At 38.5% G+C, this 23,800-nt stretch overlaps 2 protein-coding genes across 3 annotated transcripts in view; both read right to left on the bottom strand.

The window, feature by feature from the left end:
• Window positions 1-1,222: 1,222 nt before the first annotated feature.
• LOC125244306 (coiled-coil domain-containing protein 134-like) lies at window positions 1,223-14,590 on the bottom strand. Of its 2 annotated transcripts, none has more exons than XM_048154380.1 (7): window positions 14,418-14,590; window positions 8,915-9,057; window positions 8,667-8,788; window positions 8,471-8,555; window positions 8,134-8,315; window positions 7,969-8,040; window positions 1,223-2,256 (listed from the first exon to the last, which is right to left on the bottom strand). In XM_048154380.1, the coding sequence occupies exons 2-7, from the start codon at window positions 9,012-9,014 to the stop codon at window positions 2,131-2,133; spliced, it is 687 nt and encodes a 228-aa protein (XP_048010337.1). In that variant the 5' UTR covers window positions 9,015-9,057; window positions 14,418-14,590; the 3' UTR covers window positions 1,223-2,130. The 2 variants fall into 2 exon arrangements, with proteins under 2 accessions (XP_048010337.1, XP_048010415.1); XM_048154458.1 differs by having other exon boundaries at window positions 8,915-9,019.
• Window positions 14,591-14,853: 263 nt separating this feature from the next.
• Window positions 14,854-23,800, bottom strand: part of LOC125244219 (meiosis inhibitor protein 1-like) — a 13,740-nt gene continuing 4,793 nt past the window's right edge. The window contains exons 9-19 of the mRNA XM_048154309.1: window positions 23,460-23,622; window positions 21,917-22,009; window positions 21,730-21,840; window positions 21,351-21,508; window positions 21,190-21,274; window positions 19,212-19,385; window positions 19,018-19,099; window positions 18,670-18,773; window positions 18,422-18,553; window positions 15,199-15,302; window positions 14,854-15,123 (exon numbers count right to left, since the gene is read on the bottom strand). Of these exons, the coding sequence (XP_048010266.1) occupies window positions 19,342-19,385; window positions 21,190-21,274; window positions 21,351-21,508; window positions 21,730-21,840; window positions 21,917-22,009; window positions 23,460-23,622 (654 nt within the window). The 3' untranslated portion in view covers window positions 14,854-15,123; window positions 15,199-15,302; window positions 18,422-18,553; ... (1 more) ...; window positions 19,018-19,099; window positions 19,212-19,341. The remainder of the gene's footprint in view (window positions 15,124-15,198; window positions 15,303-18,421; window positions 18,554-18,669; window positions 18,774-19,017; window positions 19,100-19,211; window positions 19,386-21,189; window positions 21,275-21,350; window positions 21,509-21,729; window positions 21,841-21,916; window positions 22,010-23,459; window positions 23,623-23,800) is intronic.

The following is a 23,800-nucleotide window of genomic DNA, read 5'->3' as shown; positions in this document are numbered from 1 at the left end:
GTTTGCTGGACCTTGAGAATGAATGTAAACTTGTTTGTTCACAATTAAACTGCATTAAACCACCTTTTAATTTAGAGCCCCAATAAATCTATTTATTTTCTCTGTTTTATAATTTAATACAACTTTGCCATCAACAATAGTGTTTAATGAAATTAATAAAACAATTTTTGTCAAATAAAATGCATCAAATATTACAAAAATTATGAATCTGTTTTTGATGAAAGTAGAATCATCTTGCAATTAAAAAAACAATCAGAAATTGATGATGAAATGAGAAATTAATTTCATCAATTAATTTGTGAAGCACCTACACAAAATCTGATTTAAGGCCAGAGTGAGAACATTCATTAATTTAGAGACCTTAAATCCATGTGAAACTCTGTCGACAATAATTATATTTAGCTTTAGTCCAAACAGAAGATCATCTTATGATTCGTTATAAATAAAACTTAATCATTTACTCACCCTCAAGTTGTTTCAAACCCATATTCATTTCTTTCTTGTGCAGAAAACAAAAGAAGATATTTTGAAGAATGTGGGAAACTAAAGTTTCTGGTCCCCATGAAAGTCAATGAGGACCAGCAACTGTTTTGTTACCTTTATTCTTATATATAGAGAGAAGAAAGAACTTCATGCAGGTTTAAAACAACTTGAGGGTGAGTAGAGTCGAGGAATCGTCTCAAGGAAACAGTAAAATACAGTAAAGAGAAATCGTATCGAGGAAACAGAGACACTAAAACTAATGTATAAAATTAATGTGAACCTCTACTAAAAAAAATTAGTTCATTTTATTTAGAGTAAACAAAACATTACCCAAAAGTCAACTGCAAACCAAAATTAACTTCTTAGAGTCATTAATTTCTAGATATTCACACCATCTTAAACCAAACTATCCATAATGCACACAGCGTGAACAGACGGTCTCTTACCAGAAGCTGCTGCTGAACCCGTCGCCATCTTCACTGTATCTGACTGATCACAAGTCCATGAAAACACTTCACAGAAAACAATTATGATTCACACCATAAACACAATCTCAATATATATTTGCAATAGTTTAGAAAGTCAACATATTTCAGTAACATCATCTTCCTGTTGTTTTTCCTGTTCCAGATTCCTGCATGTTCTTTTCCTTCCCAAGTTTTGGCACAGTCTTGATTGGTGGTTGAGAGCAAGAATGATCACGAGACATTCAGCACAATAAATGGAGAATCAGCAAGTGTTTGTTCAATAAACTTTATTAATTCTGTCAGTAATAATCTCCCACGGATGCTGAACAGACTTATTCCAATAACAGTCACATGAACAGATCGATAAAGCCTGTGTGAAGTGAGTGGATCATCTGAAACACCTTCAGCAGCCGGAGAAACTGAAGCGAATCAGCACAGAACCGCATTCACAATGACATCAGTTTGATTCAGATTCATCATGAAAGAGTTTCTCTGGCAGTGCAGCTCTGATCTGAGGTCAGATCATCAACGCTCGTCCGTCTCTCCTTCTCACACAGACAAATATACAAATCTTTAATGAATAAGAGCTTCTAAAGAAAGCAGAAAGACATTAATTACCAGCAATTCTCTTATTACACTATAAAGGATCCCCGAATAAAGCATTTATATTTCATCTAAACAAACGGATTTCATATGTGTGGGAACTTAAACAATTTCTGATCTTATATTATCAAAACTTATCAAGTTATTGTTAAATATACCTTCATTTGAGACAAACCCTCTTTGACTCCACCCACTTGGGCTACCATGTAATAATGACCACACCCACTTTATCTACCCTTACAAAGAAGACTCCGCCCACACAGACAAACTCCACCCACTCTCAACTCTCCCACTGATGACTCCACCCACTCCACAGTGACAGCTAACTTGACTCCGCCCACTCCCATGGCCCCTCCCCTAACCCCAGTACAGAGCTACAGCACTAAACACACACTCACATTACCAGCAGTGAATCTAACGAGAGCCTCTGTAGATCAAATAGAGTTAAAAACAGAAGTGATTCAAGTGTTCAGAATCAGAGACTCTTTCTGAAACCTGTAAACGTCGACGCCTGTGAGAGATCCAGCACAGGCTCCCTGATTGAGTATAAACTTCTCTCGTCTGAGGACGGTGACCTCTATAACTCGGTGCGAGAGCGAGAGATCCGTGGGCCTTTCCGGATCTCTTTCCTCTTCTCCTCCTTCCTCCTCCTCTTCTCTTCCTCACGGAGAATCTTCTGGAAGGCCTCGGCTGTGTGCAGAACCTGAAACACACAGAGATTTACATCATCACATTTGTACTGTAGTTTGGACATGAAAAACCATGTAAACTGTAGAATGATCAAGTAGAAATCACAGAAAATCACACAATTAATCTGTGGCTAATTATTATTAAGGTATATTGATGGATAATTCAACAGGATAATATATAGAAGTCAGTTTAAACGCTGGAACACAATTTGAGTTTAACTTCTTCACTGAAGCGCTCCTGTCACCTACTGGCTCTATCTATACATTACAGGCCATGAATTACACTGATTCTGTCCAATGTTTTCGAGGATTAAGAATTAAACTTTGATATTTTAATGATTTAAAATGCTTTTTTAACTACTTAGATATTATTGTAAGACTACTTTTTTTCAAATATTTGAGTGAATTGGGAATTAAGTCTAACATATATATATATATATATATGTTTCAGTATTTGATTAACTGGTTAGACTTTGTTATTAATTTAACCCTTCCAGACCTGAAGGCATTTTTAGAGGGTTTTTTTTTTTTCTGAGTAGAGTTCGCGTTAACTGAAAATTTTCCGTCATTGACAGAATTTTTTTGCAGTGACTGATTGAACTGAAGTGATAGATTTCGATAAGCTACTGTATCTTTCAACATATTTTCTGATGTTCATTCATGTTTATTTCACTCTGTAAAGTAGTAATGAGGAAGAGATGATCGTGTTCAATCATGATCCACGACAACTGTTCAAGATGAAAACGTCTCTGTTATGTATGTAACCCTCGTTCCCTGAAGGAGGGAACAGAGACGTACGTCAGTAGTGACCGACGAATTGGGATATCGCTAGAGAGCCTCTATCAGCTTCGAGAGCCTCTATCAGCTTCGAGAGAACTAAAACAAGCCAATGAACATTGGCGTGCGATATTTGCATAATGTGCACCGCCCACATCCGGGGGATATAAACAGGAAGCAGATGCAATCACACTCTGTTTTTCGCTGCGGAGACAACTGGTGTCCGCACTGCAGCGAGGGTACAGAAACTGTGGCGACGGGACGTACGTCTCCGTTCCCTCCTTCAGGGAACGACGGTTACATATGTAACCGAGACGTTCCCTTTCAGTTGGTCACATTCGACGTACGTCAGTAGTGACCGACGAATTGGGATCCCAACTGAAGCGCCACAGTTACGAAACCCCTTCCAGTGCCCAGCGTAAGCTCAAGCCACCCGTCGCACGAGAGAGTCTACTGCTGTTCCGATCTACCCACTAAAGTAAACTAGACTACACTGGGGAAGCGAACCCGTAGGGGACGCTGCGGAGGCCACTACCTACCCTTGGGGAGGAATTACATGGAGAATACATATGGACTGATGCTAGGGCAGTACAAATACGAGGTCCCTAAGTAGGGGGAGACTCATTTGACAGGTGACAGCAGAGTTAACTTTGCTCAGGGAAAGACACAGGCTCACCGTAGGGAGTTTGTCCGTGGATGATACACATATGGAACCACTCACTTACAGGGGTCACAACATATGGACCCCAGCCAACAGACAATGTCAGGGACGGATGTTGGCCTGGCAACAGACACTCCGCAATGTCCGACCCGAAGGGGGAGGCGGAGGAGCTCGACAGGGTTCGCCAAACGGGGAACACGACTGGAGTCAAAGATGCACGTATCCGCCCAGAGGGCGGGAATGGCATTGCAAGCCGACACAAAGAGCAGGTACAACGCGTCTACTGGCTTGTTGAAGCGAGTACACAGGAAGATACCGGCTCTACACGTAAGCTATAAAACCTAGCAAACGTGTTGGGTGTCGCCCAGCCCGCAGCTCTACAGATATCTGTCAGCGAGTCGCCTTGAGCCAGCGCCCAGGAAGAAGCCACTGCTCTAGTGGAGTGAGCTCTCAACCCGAACGGGCACAGCATGCCCTGGGAATCGTACGCCAAGGCAATGGCATCCATTATCCAGTGGGCCATCCTCTGCTTGGAGACAGCCTTTCCCTTCTGCTGGCCTCCGTAACAGACAAAGAGCTGATCTGAGGTCCTGAAGCTTCGAGTTCTGTCCACGTAAACGCGCAGAGCGCGAACTGGACAGAGCGAAGCCAGGGCTGGGTCTGCCTCCTCCGAGGGCAGCTCTTGCAGGTTCACTACCTGATCTCTGAAGGGAGTGGTAGGAACCTTGGGCACATATCCGGGACAGGGTCTCAGGATAACGTGAGAATCCCCAGGCCCGAATTCCAGACACAATTCGTTGACCGAAAATGCGTGCAGGTCCCCTACCCTCGAGCGAGGCCAATGCAACCAGGAGGACGGTCTTCAGGGACAGTACTTTTAACTCAACTGACTGCAAAGGCTCAAAGGGATGACGCCGAAGAGATGTAAGAACTACGGTGAGATCCCAAGAGGGTATGGAGGGAGGACGAGGAGGATTCAGTCTCCTTGCCCCCCTCAGGAACCTGACGATCAGATCGTGCTTCCCTAGGGACTTCCCATCAACAGCATCGTGATTTGCGGCAATAGCGGCAACATACACCTTGAGGGTGGAGGGAGACAGCCTTCGCTCCAGGCCCTCTTGCAGGAAGGAGAGAACAGATCTGACTGAGCAAGATCGGGGGTCGTATCGGTGAGAGGAACACCATTCAACGAACAGGTTCCACTTCAACGCATAGAGGCTCCTAGTAGAAGGAGCGCTAACGGAAGTGATAGTGTCTGCAACCGCCTGCGGGAGATCACTTAGAACCTCCGCATCCCGTCCAGGGACTACACGTGGAGGTTCCACAGGTCGGGACGCGGGTGCCAAAGGGTGCCCCTTCTCTGAGTCAGAAGATCCCTCCTCAGAGGAATGGGCCAAGGAGGGACTGTCGCTAGGAGCATAAGGTCCAAAAACCAGGTCCGGGTGGGCCAATACGGGGCCACCAACAAGACCTGCTCCTCGTTCTCCCTGACTTTGCACAGTAGCTGTGCAAGAAGGCTCACTGGGGGAAACGCATATTTGCGAAGGCGCCGGGGCCAGCTGTGTGCCAGAGCATCCGTGCCGAGAGTGCTTACGGTCAGGGAATAGAAACACTGGCAATGGGCAGTGTCCTGGGAGGCAAACAGGGAACGAGAGTCTCGACCTCAGCACCGCGATAGTCATGTTCCCACAATGAGATCATGAACCATCTACAAACGCCGCTTCAGCGTGCTGAACGCCCAAACACGTGATGCAGCGATTGTGCCCATCAGCAGGGACCAGGGAACGACCACATCCAGTAGCGCACAGACGAAATGACATCTTAGAAAGATACAGGGTTCGTCTGTGAAGTCTCTTTCAGAAGGGGAAATTTCAGCTCTTTTATGTCGAGACACACAGGGAGTGTCACGAGTGTGTGTAACACATGGGAGTACCGGCCCAAATCGCACACCAACAATGGATTTACGGCGGAACGCTGATCCAACAGCAGATGTTTCTGCCCGCGACCTCGCTGCAGTGTCATTGCTCCAACACGGTAAGGCTGAGTCTTCTTAGAGGCTTGCAGTTTTAAGTCAGCTGTAGGACACCAACAGTATGGCTCCGAAGTGAAAGACAGAGTGCGATTGCATCTGCTTCCCATTTATATCCCCCGGATGTGGGCGGTGCGCATTATGCAAATATCGCACGCTAAATGTTCATTGGCTTGTTTTAGTTCTCTCGAAGCTGATAGGGGCTCTCTAGCGATATCCCAATTCGTCGGTCACTACTGACGTACGTTGAACGTGACCAACTGAAAGGGAACTGAAAACTTGCATAATAACCTTTCATAATATATTTTCATAATATAAATAAATGCATAGCTAGGCCTATTTGCTTATCCTGTAAGCTTGTGAATAAAAATTAAAATGTGGACGAAAAAAACTAATAAACGTCTTGTTAAAATAAAAACGGGTAATAATTGATTATGACAGAATTTTTACTATTCTGTCCGTCAAAACGACGGACAGTGTGCAAGTTTAACGCGACCTCTGTTTCTGAGCCACATGCACAAAAATAAAGACTCGTAACTCCAAAACTATAGTAAGAAGAGTCAAAAGTTAGGTATTGTTTGATAGAACACTTCTTAAATTTTTTGAAAATACAATTACATAATATTACATTAGAATCTGATTTTCTTTTGTTGAGAAACTGCTGATAAAAATAATTTTACATCTCTTTCTGATTTGAAATGCAATAATTCAGGAAGGAAATAAGACAGAATGAAAATTCCTTTTTAGTGAAGTTCTACATATGAGCTGCATCTGGATCAAATGTTGTGGGGCCCTTATCCCTTGACGCCCCCTAATGGGCATTTTTAAAATCGTTCTTCCGTGAGGAATATCTCGTGATTGATGCCAGGGATTATGTTGATATTAATCATAAAAAGGTCTAATTTTTATCGCGAGAATCTGCTTTAAATAATGCTGAGTACAAATCTACGATCTGTGCATGTTTCTTGAAGCTATGAGTAAAATGCTACTTGAAATCTACATGTTTTTAGTTAAATAAAATGAAAACATTTTTTTCTATTTATCAGAAAATAACTCAGCACTACTAGGGAGCTTTCAAATGACATCTATTTTTTGTTAATCAAGGCAGTAGTTTTGAAAAATGATTATTAATGTTTTCGTATGTTTTGCTAGGTGGCACCAGCGGGCCGTACATTTGAGTTTAGAGGGACTTCTCAGCACTCTTAAGAGTTTATAAAAATGATGAGTTTCTAAGCTTTAAAATGATACCTATTTTGTTTTAGTTATTCCCTGTTGTAAACATGCATGAATAACACACTGCATCCCAGAAAGACGAGACATATTTTTAGCCAAACACATTACATCACTCTGTGAGAAATATCTTGATGTTATATGATCTGTGCAAAAACAGCACGTGAAATCTACATATTTGTTTTCAGTAAGCGCCCGTGTGCTGTTTTTGTTGTAAACTCAATTAGTTCAGACTCATTAGAGGGTGAAAATAACACAACAGAAGCATGTTGGAGGCGTGATCTGAATGTGTAAAGTCTCTGGTTTTGTATGCAAAAAGAATTATTTTGCTTTCTTGGTTTCAGTTTCTATCGGATCTTAAAGAGAGACACGCAAACAGGAGCATCGGTCATAAAGGGTTAAATCAGGTCCTTTATAATGTAATAATTATAATTTTATAATGTTTTCTAATGTTTAGATAAAATGAGAAACACGTTTTTAGAATATTTAAAAATAAAAAAATATAAAAATAGCTGTACAAAAAGAGTACAATTTGAGCCATAAATGAAAATGTCATTTTTCAAATTATTTTTTTTATTTTATTTTTTTTCAAATGAACTGGTTTGATTTTATTACAATTTAATTTAAATGGAGTAATTTTTAGACAGTATAGTTTCAGTTTTTAATCAGCTGGTTAGATTTTGTAAATAAATTTAAATCAAGTAAGTTTAGACTGTAAATATTCATATAATTGAGTAAAATGAGAAAGTTTTTAGAATATTTTTAAAAATGAAAACTGCTGAAATTAAACTGAGTACAATTTGAGCCATTAATGAACTGTGATATATAATGTAACATTTTAAAGAAAATCAATAATATTACATTTATTGTATATTTTAATTGTACGGCGACTGGAACACACATTGGTTACCCACCAATTCATTATTAACACAATGCAGTGGACATGAGAAACATGACAATCACATCAAAACTCTGACATATAATTATTAGATTATTATAATATATAATATCCCTCTATATGTGACTCACGTCGTCTCGTTCGGTGCGATACGGGTTGACGAAGTCTGCAGATTTCTCCATGATGCCCAGTTCCTGCGACATCTGATCCAAACAGACACAATTAAAGCTCATTTACTCAGTTTCAGTGAAGGTACTGTCATCATCATCATCATAATTCCCATGATGCAGTCTGACCAGCGTGAGCACGTGCTGATGGGCTCCTCCGCTGAAGACGCCCGTCTGGTTGCAGAAGCGCAGACCCCAGCGCAGCAGGCGGCTCCAGTCGGCGTTACGATCGTAGTAGTGATGGACGATGCGGGGGAAACGCAGAGCCACGTCACCGAAGAAGGCCGTGTTCTCCACCACGTGAGAGTACGCTAGAGACACAAGATTCAGATCTCATTCTGATCACCAAATCAAGCGCTACAGAAATAAACAGTCTGAGTGTTTTGAGTGTCACACATCAGCTCAGTCTCGTGAAGAGCTCTCAGATCACTGAAATGAAGAAAATTAGTGAAAATGAGTCTCTCACCTTCTTTGATTTTGTCGTCGAGTGGAAACGGATCGTCCGGCTGCATGTTAGCAGCGATAAGAACAGCTCTCGAATCCTCCAGCACCTGCACACACACACACACACACACACACACACACACACACACACACACACAGATCAGACTGATTCAGACAGAAGCAGGTGACCTTCATCAGACCGAGGCCTTCAGACAGACCTTGAAGAGGCCCTTCAGCATGATGTCGATGATCTTGTACTGCTGGTTGACGTCATTGAGCTCCACCAGGTTCTTCAGAGCGTTGAGCTGATCTTTCCTCTTGGTCTCGAACAGACGCTTATCTGAGGGAGACGTTCAGGACAATAAACCACTCACACACAACACACACTCACACACACACACACACACACACACACACACACACACACACACACACACACACACACTCGTGTGTCTGAGGAGGATACAGATCTCCAGGTTGGAGTCATGTCGATGTCTCTGTGTGTCCGATTCAGAGCCGAGAGCAGCCGGAGTCGCCAGCAGCAGCAGAGCGCAAACACTCAACATGACCACTAGAGGGAGACACACACTCACACTCACACACTACTGCCTACAAACACACACAGAACAAATATATTTATTAGGGCTGTGCTCAGAATATCGATACAACGATACATCGTCATAACTCCTGACGATGCCGTACATACAGAGCTGCCGTATCGACTGTCTTGCTTTTAAATCTGCCAATCACGTGACGTCACGTGATGCTCTCGAACGGAGAAACACGCGATCTCCAAATCATCGATCAAAGCATGCTAACGTTTTAGGACAGGTCGATGGTATATAAATCATGGCCGAACGTTAGCGTTTGTCAATCAAGCCAAACCGTCCATTCAGAAACCGAGAAATTTGAAGGCCGATCTCTCAGGTTGAGGCGCGAGCTGGCTTGACTGACGTTTTCGTGAGGATATAGTTTATGGACTGTTTTGATTTCGGTAATTACATCTAGAAAGTTAAAAACAGTGATGGCATATATAATAGAGATATCTGAAAGCGAAACGAAAGTGATATTGGCCTCGTCCAGTGGGGAGGACGCACGAGAGGAGACCTGCGCATTTAATTAGTATGTGTATACTAATACAGTAACAAATGTATTGCTCATGGTTGGTTCATGTTAATACATTATCTGATGTTTAATAAATGAACCTTAGTGTTAAGTGTGTATTGTAAACTCATGTAGCCCATATTTTGTAGACCACGTTAATAAAAACGTGTTGTTCTAGAACATATTTTTAGTTGATATCCAAAAAAATCATTTTTACAGATGAAAAAAAAAAAAAAAAAAAAACAGGCAGTATAGACATTATTATAATATTATAGCCGATATAATTAACTAACTTAGTTTTCTTACAAGTCAACTTACTGTTGCAAGTGAAATTAGTCATTGAGCTTTGTTGATATGCTTCAGTGTCACTATAATTGTCAATTCAGTTACTGAGGGTGTGACTTTAAAAGCAAGCTTTTAAAAGAAGCTTTTTTTGTGACTTTTTTATATTTAATTTAAATCATTGTTTTTTTTAATGACAAAAACAAAATAGTTTTTTCAGTTATCATGACTGTTATAACACTGGTTATTCAATAAACACATATTACTGTTACTTTAAAGAAATTTAAATTCTAAATTGAACCATATCGTGATACGTATCGTATCGTGGCTTTAGTATCGTGATGCGTATCGTATCGTGACATTGTTGGTGATACACAGCTCTAATATTTATAATGCATTTTAAACCCACAGAGAACACTGAAGTAATGTACTATGGAAGCTTGTTTCCGCCATGAAATAAAAAAGGTAATCGCAACTTTTCAAATTTGAATTTATATCTCACAATTCTGAGAAGTCAGAATTTACCTTCAATGATATTTCTTATTCTACACCTTTTTAATTATTTGTCCTCATAATTCAGAGTTTATCACATCGAATTGTAAGAATAAACTCACAATTGCTGGAAAAAAATGTCCGAATTGTGAGAAAAAGTCAGAATTGTGAGATATAAACTTGGAATTCATTAAAAAGTCAGAATTGTGAAATATAAACTCTGAATTGGGAGAAAAAAAGTCTAAATTGTGAGATAAACTCGAAATTAGGAGAAAAAGTCACAATTGAGAGATATAAACTCAGATTTGTGGAAAAAAAAGTAATTTGTGAGATATAAACTGAATTGGGAGGAAAAAAAAGTCTAAATTGCGAGATATAAACTCGATTTGTGAGGAAAAAGTCAGAATTGTGAGATATAGTGTTATGAAAAAGTGCTTGCTCCCTTCCTGATTTTTTTTTTTTTTTGCATGTTTGTCACACTTTAATGTTTCAGATCATCAAGCTAATTTAAATATTAATCAAAGATAACACAAGTAAACACAACTGCAGACCTCACTTGCCTCAGTTAAGGTCAGTGTTCATGACTCCGCCATAAGAAAGAGACTGGGCAAAAATGGCCTTCATGGCGGAGTTTCAAGACAAAAACCCCTGCTGAGCAAAACGAACATAAAGGCTCATCTCAGTTTTGCCAGAAAAGATCTTGATGATCCCCAAGACTTTTGGGAAAATACTCTGTGGACTGACAAGACAAAAGTTTAACTTTTTGAAGGGTGTGTGTCCCATTACGTCTGGTGTGAAAGTAACACAGCATTTCAGAAAAAGAACATCATACCAACAGTAAAATATGGTGTTGGTAGTCTGATGGTCTGGTGCTGTTTTGCTGCTTCAGGACCTGGAAGACTTGCTGTGATAAATGGAACCATGAATTCTGCCGTCTATCAAAAAATCCTGAAGGACAATGTCTGGTCATCTGTTCGTGACCTCAAACTGAAGCGAATTTGGGTTCTGCAGCAGGACAATGATCCAAAACACACCAACAAGTCCACCTCTGAATGGCTGAAGAAAAATAAAATGAAGACTTTGGAGTGGCCTAGTCAAAGTCCTGTGCCCGGTTGCATGAAACTCCTTAAGTGAGGGTTTCCCTGAGGGAGAAAAAATCCCTGAGGTAAGGGATTTCACTAAGAGCGTTGCAACAAACTTCTTAACTTTCACCCTTACCTAAGTGTTTACACTAAGCGTTTCACGGTAGTTTCTGACAACATACGGCAATGATCGCAGCGGTTGCTATAGTTACTACCTCTAACAGTAAACAGAACATAACGAACCACAAAGCCAAATCCTCGCTAAAAACCACATTTGTATGAATATATTTGTGCTATGGAGAGTACAAACATAACAGAAATCAAAAAACGTAAACCAAACTGGACAGAGGACGAAAAGGCAATTCTTTTAGAAGAATTCACAAAAAGAAAAAACATTCTTCAAAGCCGCTATAACCCATCAGTCACTCATTCGCACAAATCGAAAGCCTGGCAGGAGATAACAGAAAAATTAAATTCAAGAAATCTTGCTGTCAAGCGAACAATAGAAGAAGTTATGAAAAAGTATGAAAACATAGTGGTATGCCATCGTATTTTGAGTGTCGGTTGATTTTAAGGGAGCTGTTTTGGTCCCTTAAATTTATTAAGGTGAAATGGTCGCTAAGGACTTTGTAGCAACGCTTAAGGAAACACTTAGATAATTAAGGGGAAAAACTTAATAACAGCCTTAAGTTCCTTAAGAAAACCCTTAGGTTTTTTTTTCTTGCAACCCAAGTTTCACTAAGGGTACCCTTAACCTTATATTTAAGGGATTTCTTAGCTTAAGGAGTTTCATGCAACCGGGCACTGACCTCAATCCTATTGAGATGCTGTGCCATGACCTTAAAAATGCGGTTCATGCTCGAAAACCCTCCAATGTGGCAGAATTACAACAATTCTTCAAAGATCAGTGGGCCAAAATTCCTCCACAGCGCTGTAACAGACTCATGGTAGCTTATCGCAAATGCTTGATTGCAGTTGTTGCTGCTAGGGGTGGCCCAACCAGTTATTAGGTTTAGGGGGCAAGCACTTTTTCACACAGGGCCATGTGGGTTTGGATTTTGTTTTCCCTTCATTATAAAATCCTTCATTTAAAAACTGAATGTTGTGTTTACTTGTGTTATCTTTAAAAAATAAAAAAATCAGGAAGGGGGCAAGCACTTTTTCACACCACTGTAAACTCGGATTTGCAAGGAAAAAGTCAGACTTGTGAGATATAAACTCAGATTTGTGAAAAAAAGTCAGAATTGTGAGATATAAACTTGGATTTGTGAAAAAAGTCAGAATTCTAAAATACAAACTCGGAATTTTCGAGGAAAAAAAGCCAGAATGGTAAGATATAAACTCGGAATTGCAAGGAAAAAGTCACAATTGTGAGATATAAACTCAGAATTGGAAGAAAAAGTCAGATTTGTAAACCTGCAATAGCGGGGAAAAAAAATCATAAGAAACAAGCTTTCATACTGAAAGTTACAAAAAGACAAAATAAACATAAGAAAATGCAATGTGTCATTAAAAATGCATAAATATGTCACAAATGCATCTGTTCAAAACTTATTGGTCATTTTAAAATAATAAAAGAGTTCGAATTACTAAAATCTACACTAAGATTCAAATATGGTTTAAACATTGCAATAAACAATTAATAAATAACAAATAATATATGATTTCAGATTCAACACCTGACTCAAGTGGAAACATGAGGACTGGGATATAAAGAAAGCAGAGTTTTTCACTCTTGGCAAATTTTTATTTGGGCCCAGAAACACAGAAACATGCTTTTCATTTCCTTTGAAGCTCCTTTAAACTAAAGCACAATACAAATGAACTTGAACTGATTTTACACTTAAATAAGTCAAAGTTCATCATCATTTCGTCATCGTTTACACCCTCATGTCATTCCAAACCTGTTTGACTGACTTTCTTTTGTGAAACACATAAGTAGACATTTTGAGAAACATGTTTTTTTTAGTCCATATAATAAAGGTCAATGTCGCTTGATCCCAAACGTTCTTCAAAATATCTTCTTTGCGTTCATCAGAAGAGAGTCAGCCATACAGGCTGGAAATGACACGAGGAATGACCCATTTTTGGGTGAACCAAAACACTGGAAATTTCAAGGCAATATCCTGTGCAATCATAGCAGGTGATAAATCTCACTCTGGTAATTGTTTTACAACACACACACAACTCAAATATTCGTAGAATTGGTTCAAACTCGCTCTGAAGCGTGTATTTGTGTTTGTGTTTGCATACGTGATCCTCCAGCATCCGTTTCAGGCTGACTGAAACTATAAACCCAGAGGGATTTGTGTTTAATATTTCATGTGTTTGCTCAGAACTGAACCCACAGACAGACGCTTCAGAGGGTTGATCTACTTCCTGTCCTAAGAACACCATCTCAAACCAGACCAACATTAATCATAATAATAATACTAAAATAATATTAAAAAATGATTATTTATCAATAACCATTTTGTGACAATGCAAATAATAATTATTAATAGTATCATTTTACTGTTAATAATTATTAATATTAAAAATGATTATTAATATGCACTTTACAGATCTCAGGTTTGATGTGAGTCAGGTATTTTAACTCTTTGTCATGGCAGTACGTGGTTGACCAGTCCATCTGGTTAGTCTTGACAGTTCACTGCTCAAGTCAATAACCTGTTTAATGTCTAATATAAGAGAAATAATTCATATAAAGAGGTTCCAGCATCATAATTCACTTGGGAATACCGCAGTACTGAATGATAACCACATTAATTCACGCAGCACTATCAGATACCATGGTATTACTATAGTAAGTACATGATTCCACCATCATTACTATCAGCAGCTGAACTGACCTGAGATTAAATGTGGCGTATGAAATATTAAAAACACGACACCGTTACAGAATCATATTCATCTCCACATCGGCGTCGCATCATTGTATCAGTGCAGATGTTGCAGCGGTGATCGCGTGCGTGACGCGGATCGACTCCGGAGCAGCGCCGCACTCACCTTCAACACGAAGCGCGCGCGATCATCGGTGAAACGCGTCGATCATCCGCCGATTCCAAACACTCGTGGGGCGATGCGGGCGGCGCGTCCGATCGGGTCATTCACATGCCGCGCGCGTGTCCTCCAGTCCGCTGCTGCCACGCGATTTCCGCACGGAACGATTAGAGCGACGCACGCGCGCCAGACGTCATCCTCGCGTCATCACGATCGATCATCAATAGTGTTTAATAAAAGGCTTTAATTCTTCAGATATCGCAGATGAAAACGGATCAATACTGATATTTAATCAACACACGACATAAAATGCAACAGAAACAACTATATTAAATTATTTTATAGATATGAATATGAACCGTTTTTGCTACAACACAACATAAAACGAGTGCATTTTTTACAATAATTACTATTAATCAATAGCCATTTTGTCAATACACAAATTATAAAACGAGTAACTAATTATTAATAGTAAAATTAACATCAATAACCATTTTTGTTACAAAACAAATGATAAAATGCGTAAATAACTGTCATTAATATAAAAATGCATATGAAAATATTTCAGGAGCAAATCTCTGCAGAACAAAAAAAAAGTAAAACTCTTCAGAGGTGTTTGTGTGTGTGTGTGTGTGTGTGTGTGTGTGTGTATCAGAGGTCCTGAGGGCCGACTGTGAGGTCAGACAGACACACAGAGACCCGTCCAACCCGACTGACACACTCTGTGTTAAGGACACACACATGCGCGGTTCAGAAAAGAGAGTGTGTGTGTGTGTGAGAAGGATACAGCATGTGTCTGCTCGAGGCGTCAGAGGGAGGAAGATGTTTGAGTGACTCCAGTAAAGCGTCCATCCTCATCCTCAGATCATCAGGAGGAGAAGCAGCACAACACTACACACACACACACACACACACACACACACACACACACACACACACACACATTAAACAAACTGCACAGACAGTCCCACTGACCAATCAGACATCAGGGTTTGCTGTAAACGTGTTAAATGTGCATTTACAGAATGAACCAAGATAACCTGAATTCGTTTAAAATATGTCAACTTTCCGGTTTTCGTTCTGGGGCTTTAAAGAGCAGAAAACCTGAAGAAAGTTTGTTGGTAACTTTGAAGAGAATGTTGTCAGAACGTTATTGCAGAGGACAGTTTTCTCATTTAGACACTCATAAAATAATTAAATATGTATTTGTTTTAAATAATAAACGACTGTTATTAGGGCTGGGCGATACAGCTAAAAAAAATTATCAATATATAATCTTTCATATTGATCAGTATTGATAATTATTGAAAAAAATGTTTGAATTTCACCAATGCATTTTTGAATTGAAGGCTAACAACAAATCAATTTTTAAAACAAAGCTAAATAAAATGTAAACAAATATTTCTTATATTTTATATGAAGATTAAATAAATAAGTGTTAAAGAAACTTGGAGCTGCACAATTCTGGATAAATTGAGAAATGTTTTTGTTTGTTTCAAACTGAGATCACAATTCTGAATGACGAAAACTAAATAAAATAACATGTAATTTAGAGGTTCTGATAAAATATTAAGTGCTGCAGTCTATTTTAAAATTTGAAATATATTTGAATTAATTATTTAAAACTCTGTTTGGATGTATGATTCAATTGACTCGCTCATAAATACTCTTGTTTCATTTACTGGATGAATCAGTGTATTTGAAAGAATCTGTTGAATGAAGATTCAACGTCAAATACATTTTTTAACAGTCACGTATCGCCACCTGGTGGTGAAACAATGTAATTGATAAATGCATCATTTTCAGCGCGTTCAAGTTTCTTTCAAGAGCTGATTTTCTCTATTTTGATCAATAACATAGACATTAGTGTTTTATCTGAACTATAAACTTTTATCTCAGTAATAATTTTAATATTTGTAACCAGGGCTTGACATTAACTTTTTTGCTCACCAGCCAATGTGGCTAGTGGTTTTCCAAAGTTACTAGCCACTCAGCATTTTCACTGGCCACAATTTTGCTGTTGGGAAATTACATTTTATATGATTAAAGTTGACTCTGGCATGCTTAAATTACTTGATTTTGAGTCATTTTACTTGATTTACAAGATTTAAAACCCTTTCAAACTTACAAATGCAGATTGACCACCCAAATCAAGAATATACACGAGGTATACAGTTATTTTTGTTAGGCTATATAAAAAGAACAAAGAAGCAAATTACAAATAGTAATTAAAAAAAAAAATCAGATACATATGTTTATTTAGCATACATGTATTTAACATTTTTTGATGTTTGATTAACATTAATGACAGAGGGGTATTTATTTGGGGCTGCTGAATGCATGGACATCATATACTGACACATATCCAGTTTTTACCCACCTATTTATGTCCACTTAGCCGTAAGCCATAGCCGACTGTATTCACGCGAGATACTCCACACGATGCATTTTGACATCTGTGTGTGCGTGTATTCAGGCGCAAGGATAACTGATCGCGCGCGACAGAGAGAGCGCGCACGCGAGCGCTTCTGTTGTGTCATTCAGCGCGATTCCGCCTATCCCGCCTTCACTAACCGCAAGTTAATCGATAAAGAATTGTGACTGAATTGTAATTTTGTGATACGACGAGCGAGGCTACTTTTCATTTGGCTGTAGGCTGACATTATATTCACCCGCCAAAGTGGCTAGTGGGAGTGGCTGTCTTACCCGCCACAGCTGAAATCTACCCGCATTTGGCGGGTTGGCGGGTGTTAATGTCAAGCCCTGTTTGTAACACAGAAATAAATATACTGTGTGGATGAAAAGACTGTGCAAGGACGGAGCGCACTCGAGAGTTGTTCATGCAACCGAACTTCATATCTGTTTACATTTTAATGCATTTAAGTGAACTATATCGAGTTATATCGAATTTTTTTTCTATCGTTATCGATTAAGACGTACCATTGATAAATATCGATAACGTTTTATCACCCAGGGCTAACGGTGTGTTCACACCAGATGCGAATGAAGCGTTAAGCGTGAGTGATTTACATGTTAAGTCAATGCGAAGACGTGAATAGACATCCTGCGGAGTGATTTGTGCAAATTGAGTTTTTGGGCGTTTGACACTCAAGTTGAAAAATCTGAACTTTGTGAAAATTTGCACCGCGTTAACCAATCAGAAGCTTGCTCTAGTAGTGACGTGATTATGACATAGCGAGCGGAGGCAGAAATCCGAAAAAACAACAATGGAGGACAAAATCATCGTCGCTGTAAGATACATCTTCATACTTTCATAGAAAGAGGAATAAAAAGGATCTTGCTAGGAAGAAAGTGAGTGAGGAGGTCGGACAATCTGGTAAGTTGTAAAAAACGGTCTTTACTCAATTTGAGCAATATATATATATATATATATATATATATATATATATATATATATTGAGACTACAAGCTAGCTAAAGCCGGCAAATTGAGCTTATTCGCTGTAATTTACAACTATTTCCCGCTGATGAGTTGATGTGTTTATTCAGAGGAAGTGTGCAGAAAGAAGTGGGAAGAGTCTGGGACACATATTTAAAGGAGAGGGAGAGCCCCTCTCGTGACGCGAATTCGCGTCTGTTGTGAAGTGAATTTCATGCGCGAATGAAGCCAGTAAACTCAAAATGTTCCAAGTGTCCAACTACACGCGAATAGCGCGATTTACGTCCCGTCTGGTGTGAACGCCCCATTACTGTTATTAATGTTCTCAAAACATTATACATCAATTTATGGAAGGTTCTTTTCTGCACCGTCTCTCTGAATAGAGTAAAATTGTGTTAAAATGAAATCTTAAAAAGACGTGCAAATGAATTTGAGTGAGTTATTTTGCTTATTCAACCTTCTTGCTATAGTGAATACATATTTGCGGGAATTTCCCATGCTGTAAGTGCCGAAATCTGTGGGAATGGAGTAAAAGTATGTGCAATACCCACAATCCCAGGGTGAAATGCAGGCCCTATATACGTGTGTGTGTGTGTGTGTGTGTTACACACCTGTGTGAGCATCGTTCTCAGTGTGTGTTTGCTGTGGTCAGTGAGGTCCGTCACTCCTCGTCTCTCCACCTCCTCACACACCGACTGAACTTCTGTCTTCCAGCGTGAGACGCTGCCGTTGAAACGCACCAGCTGCATACACACACACACACACACACACACACACACACACACACACACCTGGATCAGCCAGCAGAATGTGCGTGTGTGTATCTGTGTATATGTGTGTGTGTGTGTGAGTGAGTTACCAGTGTGAGGAGCTGCAGTGCAGCAGGTCTCAGGCTCCCGTCACATGACAGTAAAGAGAAGAGCAGGAATCGAGTCCAGGGCTGATGAACCACCATGTGCTGCACTACACACACACACACACACACACACACACACACGTGAAGCAGACATATATTCATTAAAGATTCAGTCGGAATAACTCACAATGTTATAAACGTTCAGAAAGTCAGCAGGAGGACTTTGTAGAAGAAGAAAAAAACGATCAAAGTCATACGTCTAACCCAGCTGTGTTGAAAAACACTACATGACAGACATCAGTGCCTGACTGAAACACACACACACGTGAAGAGGAGTGTGTGTGTGTGTACCCGATTCAGGACTCCTGCGGCGCAGAAACCCCATCAGAGACGTCAGACAGTTCAGAGCCGCGCTGACCTGCAGATCCTGCTTCTGCTCATACATCACACATCAGTCACTGTCACTCACACATCTGACGCTCAGTGTGTCATGATCTGTACATGTGAAACACCTCTTCTCAACTCAGTTCAGTGTGTGTGTGTACCTGCAGCATGAGTGCGCTGAGGGCCGTCACAAGGCTGGCGGCGCCGCTGTGTCCCAGCGGGTGTAGAGCGCCATCTTCTGTCTGCAGGGGTCGCTGCAGCGCTGCATCACACACACACACCAGCGCAGACTCATCCACATCCAAACACACCTGCACGAAACCGCACACTGCACACTACACACACACACAGACAGGTGTGTTCATCTCTGTCTATTAAATCCTTTGACAAGTACGATCACATTCAGATCTGTGTTCTGATCCAAAGAGAGAGCCGCTTGTCATGTATAGATATGAAACAGCTTCACAAAGAGTCTTTTCAACCACACAGTGTCATTATTTCTGTCTTACAATCGTTCAGATTATCACAGTCATACTGGGATAAAAGATTATAGTTCAGATATGAACACTGATGTCTACTGTAGAGATCAAAATAGAGCAAATCACCGTTTGAGAAGTGAACTTTATGACTTAAAATATAAAGATTGTATTGATTACATGGTTACACCAGTAGGTGGCGACAAGTGACTGTTAAAAAAATGAGTCATTGAATCATCCACTCAAGAGATTCGTTCAAAAACACTGATTCATCCAGGAATGAAACAAGTGACATACTATTTATGAATCATTCATTCAAACGGCTTTATTTAAAGCTGCTGTCCGCGATTTTTGGCCCTCTAGCGGTTAATAAACAGAACTGCATGCGTCTTGCGGAAGAACATTGTAGCCGTAGCTACTTTTCTCCATGTATGTCTATGGCGAGTCACGCAGTTACTGTAATACTCTGCGGCGGGTCCTACCAGTCCGGTCTGAAATAGTCAGAATATAAACACTTATTATAAGTGTACCATAATGATTCAGGGTAAGACAAAAACACGGTTTGGAAAATGGATTCATGTTGTATATTCTCATTATATAATTTTTGTAAATTTTTAACACAAAAAAGTTGCAGACTGCAGCTTTAATAATTCATTCTGATTAATAAAACATTTTAAAACGCTTGAGGCAATAACATTTTGTCAGAACCTCTAGTAAATTACATGTTATTTTGTTTTGTTGATCTCCATTTGAAATAATTATAAAAAAACTTCATGATTTTCAATTTATCCAGAATTTGTGCAGCTCTTAGTTTTTATTTATTTTTATTTCAGTTTTAGTTATGTTAAGTACATCAGGTTAAACTAAATGAAAATGAGAAGCGTTGCCTTGGCAACTACAGCTGACAAAAAGTGTATATATTTCATTTCAGTTGATGTTTATTTTATTTTCAAGTAACTGAAATGTTTTTTTTTATGGTTTATAAATAACCCTAATGCCGCACAAATACACAATCTACACAATAATGACGTGTCAAATTCAGAGAAAACAGTGTGTGAAAACTGATATTTTAAATCAGTGTTTTTCTTTAAGTAAAATTAAAACTTAATTAAAAGAATTAAGTTGTTTTGTTAAAAAGTTAATTAAAAAATAAACATTAATTGTTAAAAAAAAACTGTTAAATTAAAAATGTTCCCTTAGCAACTATCTGAAATAAAATTAAAAATAAACTGAAATAAAAATAAAAACATTTTTTAAAAAATAAAATAAATATTAAAAAAATAAAAGTGACAAAAACACAACATTTCTAAAACTCAAACTGAAATGAAAACTGAAATTATAAATATATCAAAATATTAATAAATATTATAGTAGAATATTAATAATACTAAACCTACATGGTTTCAAATCCATCAAAATTAAATGACCAAACACTGAATGTCAGTTGCAGTGTTCGTGTGTTTGTTTTGCTACAGTTAACCACAGATAACTGAGTAACTTCAACAACGCTTTCAATCAGTTAATCTGTCATGAGATTATATTACTTGAGGAATCAGATCAGTGTTTTCTTACAGAATCAAACCTGAAGGCTCAGCTCATTGAACTCTTTTACATTATTAATCTCTCTCTCTCTCTCTCGTGTGTGTGTGTGTGTGTGTCTAACCGAGCAGCAGCGCGTCCGCGTGTCTCTTGCTGAAGGCCAGTCGTCTCAGTATCTGATGGAGATCCACACTGACGCTCTTCTGCACCTGTAACACACGCGTCAGGTCAGGTGTTTAACACTGCTGCGGCACACGCCTCACCTGAGCGGGACGGGCGTCTCACCTGAGCGCTGTGTTTGTGCTGCAGGAGCATGAGGGAGGAGAGCAGGAGCAGAGAGGAGCAGTGCAGTGATGAAGATGATGAAGATGAAGAGGGAGAGGAGGATAAAACCTCCTCCAGCAGCTCCAGCAGTCTGACGTTTCCCAGCAGCAGAGACGCCGCTGGAACACACAATCATCATTAGCGCTCGATAGGTAAAGCCGATATACAAATGATATCACACTATTTAATTTAAAGACATTTTTGGAATTAAATTTATATTGATTTTATTTACTTCATAATATATAATAATATTATCAGCCAATGACGAAAACTAAAAAAAAATGGCAAACATCGGCCGATATATCGGTATATATTCAGTGTGTGTGTGTGTGTGTGTTACCTCTGTCGGTGGCGTGTGATGGACACACACACAGGAAGCAGTACAGACAGTTGAACACCGACAGCAGCAGCTCAGAGTCGCTGGAGTCCATCTTTCCCACCAGATTACTGACTACAAACACACACACACACACATGTTTGAGTGATACACACACTCATAACAGCAGATACACACTCTCTGTTCTTACCGTGGTAAAGCAGTTTGAAGTCTGTATGGTTCATCTGACCGGACGAGTGACTCTGAATCACAGACAACACGTCCAGCAGCACCGACAGACCGTCTGAAACAGAGCAGAACCTCTGAACATGAGACATGAGGGCGGGGCTTGAGTTTATCACTCAGCTGCTGATTGGACAGAGAAATGAGTGAGTGTTTCATACTGGAATTGGAGGCAAAATAAAGTGAATGAAATGAAGTAAATGTTTAATGAAATAAATTATTATATATATATATATATATATATATATATATATATATATATATATATATATATATATATATATAAGCTAGTTGCCAAATCAGCATTTCTCATTTTGATGTACTAAACTAACAAAAACTAAAAATTAATAAAAACTATATAGACATAAAAAAGTAATAAAATGACAAAACACACAAAATTACTAAATCTTTAACAAAATATAAAATGAAAATCTAAAATGAAAACTAATTTATAAAAATTATAATAGTATCTAAATGATTAAAGATTAAGAAATAAAAACATTTGTGAATAAAAAAAATAATAAATATAAAAGAAATATAAATTGTATAATAAAAACAAATAAATATAAAATCCCTTAATACAGATAATTTAAAAATATATTAATAAAATAATAAATGCATAGATGAATGTTCACATAAAAATAAAATAATTTAGATAGTGCCAATACAATATAACTAAAATAACTAAAAAAATAAGTAAATATACATAATATATATATATATATATATATATATATATATATATATATATATATAATACATAATAATATATATTATGTATATTTAAAAAACTAATATAAATGACAAAAAAAAACTTTCACTAAAATTAAAATGAAAATATATATAAAAAAATCAATTATTTTAATAAATAATATTTAATAAAATAATAATATCATTAGGGATGCACCATTTTAGCCGTTACCGATAACCGATAGTTATTTATATTTGAAATATATTTGAAAGCCAATAACTGATAAATTGGCCGATAAATCTAAATCAACATTTCCTATATAATGTTTGAGAGCCTGATTACAAAAACAAAAGTTTCACCATTAAAAGCCATGTCCCAATCACAGAATTATAATGTTCTCATTATAATATTTTTTACCCTATATGACAGACTTGCACTGCACATGTTACACTTAACTGTATTTTCTTTTTTGAAGTGATTTCAATCAAATTTCACCAATCACTGTTCGCCATCATGGTCAACAGTGCACTCTGCAATCTGAAGCGTCTCAACTAATAAATAATAATACTTTATGTAACGGCTTTAATATATCAGCAATCAAATTTTCTAATCAGGCCGATAATGATAACATTAAAAATGAGCATATATCGGCCGATACTGATATGGTGGCCGATATATTGTGTATCCCTGAATATGATAATAGTATATTAAATCATACTAAAATGTTTCCAGCCTGCAGTGACGTCACATCGGCATAAACACTGACAAAGATTATACAATGTTAATAGTGTTTATATTGATCTATTTATAATGTCGTGACCTGTGTGTGTTTGTCTCTGCAGGACGTTCATGAGCGCCAACCGGATCTGATCAGAGAGATCAGACGTCCTGCTGATGGAGACGCCGTCGACTGAACTCAGGAAACATCGCAACACACCGATGGCTGAGTGAGACGCTGCGGTCTCGGCTTCACATGCCACGACCTCAACACACACACACACACACACACACATTAAAAACCACAGCATCATATCAGACTGTATTCAAAGCTCTCCCTATTATTACCTGACAGAAATTAGGAGCTTTTCTGAATTTTAATGTAGTTTTGTATGTATTTGTTTACTAAGTGTTGCTATGGTAACCAATAATATTACAATTCAG

The sequence above is a fragment of the Megalobrama amblycephala genome, linkage group LG1, assembly GCF_018812025.1.
Source record: "Megalobrama amblycephala isolate DHTTF-2021 linkage group LG1, ASM1881202v1, whole genome shotgun sequence".
In the NCBI taxonomy this organism is placed as follows: Eukaryota; Metazoa; Chordata; class Actinopteri; order Cypriniformes; family Xenocyprididae; genus Megalobrama; species Megalobrama amblycephala.
This window is presented reverse-complemented; position numbering and strand designations above follow the sequence as displayed.